Below are 13,788 nucleotides of genomic sequence, written 5' to 3' on the forward strand. Positions count from 1 at the left end.
TAGATATCCTGCAGAGACAGACGAATGGTTGTTCTTTTTCCGCCTTGATGCCATCCTCATGACTCAACACTTCCTGGCACAGGAGAGAGGAAGCCCAGCCTCATATGGTATCATTTTGCTACCAGGGGTTCACTTAGTTTCTGACTCACTGCTGCTACCAGCTGCTGGATCAGGGGTTCACTTAGTTTCTCACACACTGCTGCTACCAGCTGCTGGATCAGGGGTTCACTTAGTTTCTCACTCACTGCTGCTACCAGCTGCTGGATCAGTGGTTCACTTAGTTTCTCACTCACTGCTGCTACCAGCTGCTGGATCAGGGGTTCACTTAGTTTCTCACACACTGCTGCTACCAGCTGCTGGATCAGGGGTTCACTTAGTTTCTCACTCACTGCTGCTACCAGCTGCTGGATCAGTGGTTCACTTAGTTTCTCACTCACTGCTGCTACCAGCTGCTGGATCAGGGGTTCACTTAGTTTCTCACTCACTGCTGCTACCAGCTGCTGGATCAGGGGTTCACTTAGTTTCTCACTCACTGCTGCTACCAGCTGCTGGATCAGGGGTTCACTTAGTTTTTCACTCACTACTGCTACCAGCTGCTGGATCAGTGGTTCACTTAGTTTCTCACTCACTACTGCTACCAGCTGCTGGATCAGTGGTTCACTTAGTTTCTCACTCACTGCTGCTACCAGCTGCTGGATCAGGGGTTCACTTAGTTTCTCACTCACTGCTGCTACCAGCTGCTGGATCAGTGGTTCACTTAGTTTCTCACTCACTGCTGCTACCAGCTGCTGGATCAGGGGTTCACTTAGTTTCTCACTCACTGCTGCTACCAGCTGCTGGATCAGGGGTTCACTTAGTTTCTCACTCACTGCTGCTACCAGCTGCTGGATCAGGGGTTCACTTAGTTTTTCACTCACTGCTGCTGGATCAGGGGTTCACTTAGTTTCTCACTCACTGCTGCTGGATCAGGGGTTCACTTAGTTTCTCACTCACTGCTGCTGGATCAGGGGTTCACTTAGTTTCTCACTCACTGCTGCTGGATCAGGGGTTCACTTAGTTTCTCACTCACTGCTGCTACCAGCTGCTGGATCAGGGGTTCACTTAGTTTCTCACTGCTGCTACCAGCTGCTGGATCAGGGGTTCACTTAGTTTCTCACACACTGCTGCTACCAGCTGTTGGATCAGGGGTTCACTTAGTTTCTCACACACTGCTGCTACCAGCTGCTGGATCAGGGGTTCACTTAGTTTCTCACACACTGCTGCTACCAGCAGCTGGATCAGGGGTTCACTTAGTTTCTCACTGCTGCTACCAGCTGCTGGATCAGGGGTTCACTTAGTTTCTCACTCACTGCTGCTACCAGCTGCTGGATCAGGGGTTCACTTAGTTTCTCACTCACTACTGCTACCAGCTGCTGGATCAGGGGTTCACTTAGTTTCTCACTGCTGCTACCAGCTGCTGGATCAGGGGTTCACTTAGTTTCTCACTCACTACTGCTACCAGCTGCTGGATCAGGGGTTCACTTAGTTTCTCACTGCTGCTACCAGCTGCTGGATCAGGGGTTCACTTAGTTTCTCACTCACTGCTGCTGCCAGCTGCTGGATCAGGGGTTCACTTAGTTTCTCACTGCTGCTACCAGCTGCTGGATCAGGGGTTCACTTAGTTTCTCACTGCTGCTACCAGCTGCTGGATCAGGGGTTCACTTAGTTTCTCACTGCTGCTACCAGCTGCTGGATCAGGGGTTCACTTAGTTTCTCACTGCTGCTACCAGCTGCTGGATCAGGGGTTCACTTAGTTTCTCACTGCTGCTACCAGCTGCTGGATCAGGGGTTCACTTAGTTTCTCACTTACTGCTGCTACCAGCTGCTGGATCAGGGGTTCACTTAGTTTCTCACTCACTGCTGCTACCAGCTGCTGGATCAGGGGTTCACTTAGTTTCTCACTTACTGCTGCTACCAGCTGCTGGATCAGGGGTTCACTTAGTTTCTCACTCACTGCTGCTACCAGCTGCTGGATCAGGGGTTCACTTAGTTTCTCACTCACTGCTGCTACCAGCTGCTGGATCAGGGGTTCACTTAGTTTCTCACACACTGCTGCTACCAGCTGCTGGATCAGGGGTTCACTTAGTTTCTCACTTACTGCTGCTACCAGCTGCTGGATCAGGGGTTCACTTAGTTTCTCACTCACTGCTGCTACCAGCTGCTGGATCAGGGGTTCACTTAGTTTCTCACTCACTGCTGCTACCAGCTGCTGGATCAGGGGTTCACTTAGTTTCTCACTGCTGCTACCAGCTGCTGGATCAGGGGTTCACTTAGTTTCTCACTGCTGCTACCAGCTGCTGGATCAGGGGTTCACTTAGTTTCTCACTCACTGCTGCTACCAGCTGCTGGATCAGGGGTTCACTTAGTTTCTCACTCACTGCGGCTACCAGCTGCTGGATCAGGGGTTCACTTAGTTTCTCACTGCTGCTACCAGCTGCTGGATCAGGGGTTCACTTAGTTTCTCACTCACTGCTGCTACCAGCTGCTGGATCAGGGGTTCACTTAGTTTCTCACACACTGCTGCTGCCAGCTGCTGGATCAGGGGTTCACTTAGTTTCTCACTCACTGCTGCTAACAGCTGCTGGATCAGGGGTTCACTTAGTTTCTCACTCACTACTGCTACCAGCTGCTGGATCAGGGGTTCACTTAGTTTCTCACTGCTGCTACCAGCTGCTGGATCAGGGGTTCACTTAGTTTCTCACTCACTACTGCTACCAGCTGCTGGATCAGGGGTTCACTTAGTTTCTCACTGCTGCTACCAGCTGCTGGATCAGGGGTTCACTTAGTTTCTCACTCACTGCTGCTGCCAGCTGCTGGATCAGGGGTTCACTTAGTTTCTCACTGCTGCTACCAGCTGCTGGATCAGGGGTTCACTTAGTTTCTCACTCACTGCTGCTACCAGCTGCTGGATCAGGGGTTCACTTAGTTTCTCACTCACTGCTGCTACCAGCTGCTGGATCAGGGGTTCACTTAGTTTCTCACTGCTGCTACCAGCTGTTGGATCAGGGGTTCACTTAGTTTCTCACTCACTGCTGCTGCCAGCTGCTGGATCAGGGGTTCACTTAGTTTCTCACTGCTGCTACCAGCTGTTGGATCAGGGGTTCACTTAGTTTCTCACTGCTGCTACCAGCTGCTGGATCAGGGGTTCACTTAGTTTCTCACTGCTGCTACCAGCTGCTGGATCAGGGGTTCACTTAGTTTCTCACTGCTGCTACCAGCTGCTGGATCAGGGGTTCACTTAGTTTCTCACTTACTGCTGCTACCAGCTGCTGGATCAGGGGTTCACTTAGTTTCTCACTCACTGCTGCTACCAGCTGCTGGATCAGGGGTTCACTTAGTTTCTCACACACTGCTGCTACCAGCTGCTGGATCAGGGGTTCACTTAGTTTCTCACACACTGCTGCTACCAGCTGCTGGATCAGGGGTTCACTTAGTTTCTCACACACTGCTGCTACCAGCTGCTGGATCAGGGGTTCACTTAGTTTCTCACTCACTGCTGCTACCAGCTGCTGGATCAGGGGTTCACTTAGTGTCTCACTGCTGCTACCAGCTGCTGGATCAGGGGTTCACTTAGTTTCTCACTGCTGCTACCAGCTGCTGGATCAGGGGTTCACTTAGTTTCTCACACACTGCTGCTACCAGCTGCTGGATCAGGGGTTCACTTAGTTTCTCACACACTGCTGCTACCAGCTGCTGGATCAGGGGTTCACTTAGTGTCTCACTGCTGCTACCAGCTGCTGGATCAGGGGTTCACTTAGTTTCTCACTGCTGCTACCAGCTGCTGGATCAGGGGTTCACTTAGTTTCTCACACACTGCTGCTACCAGCTGCTGGATCAGGGGTTCACTTAGTTTCTCACTGCTGCTACCAGCTGCTGGATCAGGGGTTCACTTAGTTTCTCACTCACTGCTGCTGCCAGCTGCTGGATCAGGGGTTCACTTAGTTTCTCACTCACTGCTGCTACCAGCTGCTGGATCAGGGGTTCACTTAGTTTCTCACACACTGCTGCTACCAGCTGCTGGATCAGGGGTTCACTTAGTTTCTCACTGCTGCTACCAGCTGCTGGATCAGGGGTTCACTTAGTTTCTCACTGCTGCTACCAGCTGCTGGATCAGGGGTTCACTTAGTTTTATTAAGTGTAAACCTTTTTCTAACTGTGGTTAAACCCCTGCAGCAGTTTGATGATGTCCTCTGGGGAACAACGTGCGGCTCCTGGGTGGATGAGAGAACCTCAAAGCAACAAAAAACACAAACACACACAGGAAGTCAAAGGTTTGGCTGTGTTGTTGTCCACAGGTTTTATTTCAGTGTGTCTGACAGCAGAGGGAGCAGCAGGGGGTCTGAGGGGGTCTGCAGAGACTCACCCTTCACCTCACAACAGATGACAACATGAACTAATTTCCTTTTTAGCACAAACTGCATCCGGACATCCTTGTTGTCAACATTTCAGATTGTAAACGTCACCATCAGATGAGGGAAAAACGGTTTTATCAACACGTTAAACCGGATTTTGTTTGCAGACCAAGAAGCTAAAGTCTGGATGAAGCTTGTTCATATGAACATATATGAATCAGATTCAGAAAAACATTTTAATAATGTCATTTTTAGGGGAAAATTCATTTAAAAGTCTTTAATGTTGAGCTGATTCCTGGCAGCGGCCAAAAGTTCTCGTCTCCCTTCGATGTAAAAACTTCTTTAACAGAATTCATTTTAAATCTGGAAGGAAACTTTGTGAACTACCGTTATTATTCTGTTTGAATCATAACTTTATGTGAAAATAACACAAACAGTTTCTCATGAAGTTCCTTAATGAAGAAAAAACAAATGAGTTTCTGATCAAATTTAGACTTTTTTTTCCTAAATTCTAATTATTTCTTAAATCATTTTAAATACTTTTTTTGTCATTTTTCAGCTGAAATTTTCAAAGCAAATTTGAATTTTGTGACTTTTTGAATTATTCAACAAAAAACGTCACATATTAAAACTTCTTCCTGTTTCTCGTGACGTTTACTTCATGACGGGGTTTTAACTTAAAAAGCATCTTCGTGTCTTTAAATGTTGCCTTTTAAAAAAAAAAAATAACTCCAGTTGTAACTATTGTTGGTTTTCTAAAGTTTGGGATATTTAATCATGCCGACACTGAAAGCCCCGCCCCCTACACCCATGCCCCGCCCCTGCCTGATCCGTGCCCCGCCCCCTACTGTCGTCCGTCTGCCGACCACAGAAATCAGGACTCGTATGGATGTAAACAACCACTTCTGTACAAAAAGAACCAAAAGCAAACAGAAAGAGTTGAGATAGAAACCAACAGAAGTGAACTTTAAGTGTTCAGCTCAGATTATTTATTTCTTTTACGAATAAAAACACTAAATCAAATGTTTCTCCTTGAGTTAGCGCCGCCTCCCTCCTCTCATACATAAAATAGAGTCTCCGTTAGTATTTGCTTATTTACAGGATCACATTATGTACACTTTGCATTTTTCAGCGTTTTCATGCAGGCGACGCAGCGGACGGCCTCGACCCAGGAGGCCGCCTGCGTCTCTGCATCAGGGGTCCCAGCCGAGCTCCCGGCGGAGGCGGGGAGGTCGGAACCGGGTCCGTTTGGGGTCAGATGACCTCGGCCTCCGCCCAGAACCGCCGTGGGACCCACGATGAAGCGCCCGACACCCAGGAAGTGGTCCTGAGAGAGCCACTGGCCGACATGTGATGATCTGTCTTCACTGGGTTCACATTCTGCACCCAACCGGGTCGCCAGAAACACCTCTGCTGGGACAAGACCTCGGACAGTCCGACCCGAACGGCTCAAACTGAACTCTGATCAAGCTGCTGAGTTCAGATCAAACTCATTATTCATCTTAAAGGGACAGTTCGCCTCTTCTGACATGAAGCTGTGTAACATCCCATATCAGCAACATCATTTCTGAACATCTTCTTACCCCCTGCTGCGTCCTGTGAGCAGAGTTCCAGCCTCGTTTTGGTGTTGATGAAGGTAGTCCGGCTAGTTGGCTGGGGTTTAAAAAATAAAGCGTCTTGCTTCTTAAAACAATATGCGTTCAACAGAGTAATACATTTGCATCATAAAATCTTTCTCGATGGAAAAAGTCAGACCTCACAAACGCTTGGCCCCATTTTCTCTCCGGCTAGCGCCATGTATAAAATATATTTTATATATATATTTTATAAAATACTATATTATTTTAATATATAATAATTTAATATTATTTATTAAATATTAAAAAAATATTAAATAATAAATAACTAATAAATAATTTATTATTTAATAAATTACATTTGTATCACTGCCTGCTGTGCAGACCGAGCAGCAAACAGCGTAACAGGCGCGGCTGTCGGCAGGCGGCAGCAGGCAGTGATACGAAGGGAGAGAAAATAGGGCCAAGAGATTGTGAGGTCTGACTTTTTCCTGGAGAACCATTTTGTGATGCAAATGTATTACTCTGTTGAACGCATATTGTTCTGAGAAGCAAAACGCTTTATTTTTTAAACCCCAGCCAACTAGCCGGACTACCTTCATCAACACCAAAACGAGGCTGGAACTCTGCTCACAGGACGCAGCAGGGGGTAAGAAGATGTTCAGAAATGATGCTGCTGATATGGGATGTCATACAGCTTCATGTCAGAAGAGGCAAACTATCCCTTTAAATCTTTATGACTTTAATGCTGCCGGCAGCTTGAAGAACTTCGGCTCGAACAATCAAACGTTCTGAACCACATTCCGTCCTGGATGTTTGGATCTCGCCCTTCTTTGAGCTCCTGGAAACTCAAACTGAGTTTGGAGCCGGTCTGGACTCTAAAGGTCTTGCCGAACCAGAGACGCTTCCATCCCGTCCAGAACCGCTCAGTTCGTCATCTGAGAGGCTGTAAACATGTGAGGAAACATTCTTAAACTCTGTCAGTCGGAACCTGGTGTCGGACCCGTTGAACTGCGCGAGGAGCCGGTTCTGGACGGGATCAGCCCCACCAACCTTATACACAGGATGTTATGGTACAGATGGAGGAGAAAAGTTCACCGACCACCAGAGCTGAGAACTCTGAACCCGACGAGCCTCCGTGGATTTATCCACATGTTCATCTTATTAAAGAGCATTCCAATGAGTTCCTTTTCTTATTCCAACTAAACGAGTTCATGATTGAATCATTTCTGAGCAGATTTAAATCACACAGTAGATCCTTATTGATCTCAAACGAGCTGTTTCAGTTCCTGCGTCTTTAAGAGCCCCTCCCTAAAAGCCCACCGGCTTCTGATTGGCCAGTTTCGAAGTGCGTTGCTCACTGCGGCTAGCTTTAGTAGCGCCGAATTCGTGGGAACAAAATGGTAAACAGCCGGTATTTTCTCAGGTTTTCAACACGTTGGGGATCTAAACGACTACTTTCTCACCTGAAAATGTTTCAAATGTTGCTAAAGTTTACAGAGTTTAGAGCTTAAGAGAAATCAGCTTCAGGCCGGCTGATTTCGGCTATAGTATGTAGTATGCAGTATGTAGTATGCAGTATGCAGTATGTAGTATGTAGTATGCAGTATGTAGTATGCAGTATGGAGTATGTAGTATGCAGTATGTAGTATGCAGTATGTAGTATGTAGTATGCAGTATGTAGTATGTAGTATGTAGTATGCAGTATGTAGTATGCAGTATGTAGTATGTAGTATGCAGTATGTAGTATGGAGTATGCAGTATGCAGTATGGAGTATGCAGTATGTAGTATGCAGTATGTAGTATGCAGTATGCAGTATGCAGTATATAGTATGTAGTATGCAGTATGCAGTATGTAGTATGCAGTATGGAGTATGGAGTATGCAGTATGCAGTATGCAGTATATAGTATGTAGTATGCAGTATGCAGTATGCAGTATATAGTATGTAGTATGCAGTATGCAGTATGTAGTATGCAGTATGCAGTATGCAGTATGTAGTATGCAGTATGGAGTATGGAGTATGCAGTATGTAGTATGCAGTATGGAGTATGCAGTATGCAGTATGCAGTATGCAGTATGGAGTATACAGTATGTAGTATGCAGTATGCAGTTTCGAACACAGCCTGAGTTTTTGAATATTTGATATTTTAAAAATACGACAAACGTTCCCTTTTTTTTTCCGTCATATTCGAACGATTCTTTTGAACTTTATGACCAGAATTAATTGGATGAAATTTAAAGGCGTCGGGGGTTCAGATCCTTGGACCCGTCGCTCAGGCGGACCTCAGCCCTGGTGGTGATTCACAGCATAAAAACAACAACTCTGTAGACTTCTATTATTAGAGTAAATATGGCTGAAGTGTGATCAGCTGTACAAACACAGAACCAATCGATCGCAACACAACTGGACTCAACTGAACTGAACTCTACTGAAATCGAGAAGAAAGAGTAAACAAAACCTCTCCGTGTCTCTGAGCCCTGAGGTTTGGCAAAAAGTGCTTCGTTGGTGCGAGCAAGTCGACCAACCAGCTTCATTTCCTGTCGCTCCTGTTATTGCCCCGGACCGACCAATGGGAGGCCGGCTTTTTGGGGGGCGACCGGGTCCTTCCGTAAAGCCGGTTGGTCGCTCAGCTGGGACAGCAGTTAGATTCCAAACGCTGAGAAACGGAGTTCATCACCTCTCCGGTGTGATGTCATCCCGTGGAGACGGCCGATTGGCTGATGATCACATGATCGTTGCTCTTAAAGGACCATGCCGTCGTTTTTTTTTTTTTTTCAAGCGTTCCAGACTCCACTGCGGATGTTTCGGGGTTTTTACGAGGATGCGTCGACACGATAAAAACGGACCCAGCTCATCCAGATGTGCCAGCTGTGGAACATGGAAACAACAGCATGGTCCTTTAAACTGAGCCTGAACCGTCTCCTGAAACAAAAAAAAGACTGAAACTGTATCCACTGTCTGTGTCCAGCGTCCCGGGGTCGGCCCCGGCTCCTGCGGTACCGGCTCGCCCTGATGTGGTGATCACACGCCGGTCTGTACGATGGCTCTTTGCTCCTTGCTTTGACATTTAGACTTTGTGACCAAACGGCTCAGTTCAGGAGAACCGAACCGCCGCTGCTTCAACAATCCTCTCCTTCTTCTCAATCTGAAACTTTAAAACTTTGTCTCAAACCTGCCAGACAGCCTGAGATCAGCAGGAGCCTGCTGGCATCCTCACCGAGGGATTCTCCTCATTTCAGAGCCAGAGCTTCTGCTTCATAATGCTAGTGTACACCAAGAGCGACCCACGCTAACTGAGCGCCGGAAATCATTATTTCTCTATGGAGGGTGAGCGAACTGCGCGACCAGAGCGGATTCCAGCGATTAAACTCAAGCTAACTTTATGGTAATGAGCCATGACGCGTTTCGGCGAAAATCAATGACAATCCACAGATTGTAGGGGTCCGACAATCCTCGGGGTTCGCGGAAACAAACGTGTAAACTTTGGTTCCTAGTTCCTACGTCCTTTAAACATGGCTACTGAAAAATGAATCGCCGCGGTGTCCTACATAGTTTACCTACATAGCTACATAGTTTCAGCGGGATTGCAACAACACTTTTTAACTGGTTCTTTGGCCATTAGTTTAGGCCCTATCCAAACAATAGTCGTTTAATCCTGAGACTGTTGCAATCGCCGTGTCGAGTGCTTCAATACAATAGTGTAGTAACCCCACGCATACCTTTCTCACTGCAATTAAGTTTTATTTCGGATTTTATTTTGAATTTAGTTTATTTTCACAGCTGCCTCTGCTATTCCTGCTCTTCTCAGGTGTACCTAATGTAGTTTTACATCATTTGTAACGTGATGTATATCTTGTATAACAAATTGTAAATAACAACACGTTTATTCGTGTCCCCGCCCTCTCTTTCCTCATGTTCTTTTTCGCGGGGCCTTTAAAAATTTAACATTCTAAATGTGACGTCACAAGCTACCAAAGCTACCAAAGCTAATTCTCAAGCGAAGCTTCTCCAGCTTCTCCGCTACCAGGCAGCGTAGGTCGCTCTTGGTGTACACGTAGCATAAACCAGCCGAACGGTGTGACCAACGTGTGAAAACCAAAAACGTGACGTCAGTTCCCAGCGTTAAAGCTGAAGGAATTCAGCATTAAGTCCAATTTATGAACATGTTCTTTGCCGTTTTCCCCCTGTGAACACATATATATATATATATATATATATATGATTTGTTGCCAGATTCAGTTTTTTTTTTTTTTTTTTTTTTTTTTTTTTTTTTTTAAATGGTAAAATATTTCAGAACTTTCTCATTAAAACAAACAACGTCCCCTTTGTTTTTCTAAATAAACATAAAATAATGTGTTTATGGGCTGAAAAGAAATGACTGAGCAGATTAAAGCCGAGTGTTGGGAGCCGTGTAGGGATGGGAATCGAGAACCGGTTCCCAGTGTTTCAATTCCTTGGAATCGTTTGGCGATTTTGCAAACGATTCCCTTATCGATTCCAGTGGGCGCGAATGATGTCACCACGCAGCGTTGCGTGGCGAGTCCAGTGCAGCCAGCAGCCAGCAGTAAACATGGCGCCCAAGCGGTACAAACGCTCGAAAGTTTGGTTCCACATCCCTAAAAAAGACGACAACAGGGCAACTTGCAAAGTGAATATTTCACCAAAGGGAGGAAATACTACCAACATGCAATAACTATGAATGAATGATTAACGTCGGTGAATCTGAACCCAGCAACGTTAGCAACGTTAGCATGTCCTCGGCTAACACTGCAGGTAACTAACTAACAAACACTGCCTATCATGTTAGCACCATTTGCCTGATTGTAAAAGCTGCTGTTAGTAACGGTTAAGGTTAAATGAATGCCTTCTCAGGCATTACATTTAGATGAAATCATGAGAGACAGAGCCTGACTGGCTCAGAGCCAGAGGCTGGTGGTACTACCCCCAGTTCACCTCTACCTCCAGCTTCTCCTTTCACCAGAGCAGGAAGAGTTAAATTACCCAGGCCAGGATAGACCAATGTGGATCTCACCGTTGTTGGGTTAGTGAGGTCATGACTCGTGTTACTTCTAAACTAAACAAAGTTGATGCTAATCGACCGGTTTGTTGTCCTTTTTCTCCAAATGAGAATCGATAAGGGAACCGACAAAGAACCGAATCGTTAAGCAGAATCGAAAATGGAATTGGAATCGTAAAAATCTGATCAATTCCCATCCCTAGAGCCGAGCGTTCGGAGCCGAGCGTTTACGCCTTTAAAGCTCCGGGATGATGCAGGTCGCGTTTCCACTCAGATCTTTATGAGCTGAGGAGATAAAATGGCTGCTGCTGAGTGAGGTAAACATGTGGCTGAAGTTTCTGAGGTTTACTCCTGCCCCTGTGGGGGGTTTCAGAACAGACTCCTGCACAGGTTGCAGCTGTAGAACCTGTAACGTGTGCAGGACTCTGTTCTGTTCAACCTTTCTCTGCTTTAACGTCGGGACTTCAGGTCCAGCAGGCGTCCTCCGGGTCAGGCTGCTGGCAGAGTTTGAACTGGACTGAAAGGTTGTTTCTTCTCGTGTTTGGTGGTTTCAGGTAGATGAGGAGCAGACCTGCGCCTCCGTCTCGGTCTTTAAATCATCGCTTCTGGTTCTGGAGCCCCTCCATCCCACCTCTATGTGTCTTTGGGCTCCAGCTTGCAGGACATGTCGAACAGAAGGTTCTGGTTGTCGATCACCTGGAGCTGCCGGACGTAGGCCTTCGTCTGCAGGTGGGAGGGGGACGTCTCCGTATCCATGGCTACCAGAAACAGAAAGCCATTAAAACCATCATTTCCAGCTCACGTAGCTGCAGTACCTCCACGTCACCACCAGATGGAGACAGATCACAGCGTTCTTTATCACGTTTTAATGATAAAACTGTGCAGGAACTGTTACTGTAGAGGTGTGTGTTACCTAGCTGAGAGCTCCGGTACCGTCTGATGTTCCTCACCATCTCAGCAACCTTATGCTGCAGCAGAAGAAGAAGAAGAACACGGCTCAGGCATCACGTCTCTGATCACATTTTGCTTCCCTGAACCGACCTCAGATCTGACGCCACAAACTACGGAAGCCCAGAGCGGACGTGGTGCGTATAAACTTTTTTCTGATGGTTTTCTCGAGATAACGAGTTAATTTACCGATGGTTTTCGAGGCCACTTTTTCTCCCCAGTCCGCCCCTGTTTATATGTGTTTAGATGTTTCTGGCAAAGGTTTTTACCCCCTTTCATTGGAAACTGAATAAAGTCGCCTATGAATCAAACATGAAGCGTTTGTGAAAATGCACAAAGCAAATCCTGCTGACGAGCATCTGAAGAATGGAATCAGGTTTAACACACACCAATCATGCCGTTATAACGAGATAAATAACTCGTGCATCATTGGGTAACCATGGAGACGGCCTGCTCCCCTCAGCCGGTCGCTGATGAAGTCGACTCCATCAGCAGGATCACTGAGGTGTAAACGCCTGCTGAGCCGGCCGTCTGCTTAAAGGACGCGGGCTGATATAAAAGTTATTTCTACAAGACAAACAAACTGCAGTTTCAGCTGTTAGACCTCCACAGAAGTAAAAATCTGATGCGTTGATCTGTGTCGGGTTCAGGTCTTTTATTGTCAGATGCACAGAACAACAGAGTCGGACTGGGCACTGAAATTCTTAGGACAGGACACCGTACAGCAGCTACCATAACAGGACATAACATGCCGTAACATAAGTACTCTAACAAAAACAGTAACAATAAATGGGCAATGTGGATACTACAATATACATTTTACGCTAATTACAAGAGCTGTACTGAACATATAATACACATGATAGCCTATGCTAATCTAAGACCTATACTAACCTAGAACATAAGGTAAAATACAATATAGCCTGTAAGACCTGTTAAACCTCGACAGAAGTAAAAATCTGATGCGTTGATTTATGTCGGGTTCTCCAAAATCTGACATCTTCAGCTTGAGTCCGTTCCTGGAAACGCTTTAAGAACTCTGAGAAACTGATCCTGAGCGTTCAAGGAAAGAGAGTCATCTCGAGAAAACCATCAGAAACAGTTTATACGTACCTCTGGGCTTCCGTAACAAACACCTGCACAGGTGGACTAAAGGCCCAGAACCAAAGACTGGTTTGGCTCCATCTTTCTTTTTGTGACCACTTTCTGTCTCTTTCTGTTGTTTTAGAGCCTGTTTTGTTATTATTATTATTAGTTAGTACAGTGGAAACCGCTTATAGTGATCACGTTGGTCCAGAGCCAATTTGAACACTATAAGCGGTTGATTACTAAAACCGAAGTTGTATTACAGTACAGGTATTTCACTTATTTTTTATGGAGAATATCATCTAAATGCCATTTGTATCGTTTTTCAATGAGAAAAATTAAATGAAACGGATAGCTTCAGCATTTACTGAATTTTATTATCATGCAAGTTTAATTACAGTACTGCGCAGTGCGCAGACATACTGTGGGCTAACTCAGATCCAGTACGTTACTTATTCTCTGCTGTGCCGCCGGTGCATTTTTTTTCTTACAAGTTTTTTAAGAAAATAAAGTTTGAATTCAATCCGCCTTTCAGCACCCCTGCTCGGATCTATGCTCCTCCGTGCCGGTGTTCTGTCGATTTGTGCTACTTTGCGTGAAAACGAAACTTAGAAAATCGGCTCGGCGCATGCGCAAAACCACAAAGTAGCAATTCTCAACAAGTAGGAGAAATAGAATGAACACCGGCCTCCCATCTTACAAGAACCAGCCTGGAGCTTCCAGCGGTCACACGCACATTCAATCCGCTCTCCAGCACCCATCCTCGG

The 13,788-nt window shown here is 46.1% G+C and overlaps 1 protein-coding gene across 1 annotated transcript in view; it reads right to left on the reverse strand.

Annotated features, from left to right (window-relative positions):
* Positions 1–6,501: 6,501 nt before the first annotated feature.
* Positions 6,502–13,788, reverse strand: part of rapgefl1 (Rap guanine nucleotide exchange factor (GEF)-like 1) — a 42,188-nt gene continuing 34,901 nt past the window's right edge. The window contains exons 15-16 of the mRNA XM_075453292.1: positions 11,901–11,955; positions 6,502–11,745 (exon numbers count right to left, since the gene is read on the reverse strand). Of these exons, the coding sequence (XP_075309407.1) occupies positions 11,621–11,745; positions 11,901–11,955 (180 nt within the window). The 3' untranslated portion in view covers positions 6,502–11,620. The remainder of the gene's footprint in view (positions 11,746–11,900; positions 11,956–13,788) is intronic.

This window comes from Odontesthes bonariensis, chromosome 21, assembly GCF_027942865.1.
Source record: "Odontesthes bonariensis isolate fOdoBon6 chromosome 21, fOdoBon6.hap1, whole genome shotgun sequence".
In the NCBI taxonomy this organism is placed as follows: Eukaryota; Metazoa; Chordata; class Actinopteri; order Atheriniformes; family Atherinopsidae; genus Odontesthes; species Odontesthes bonariensis.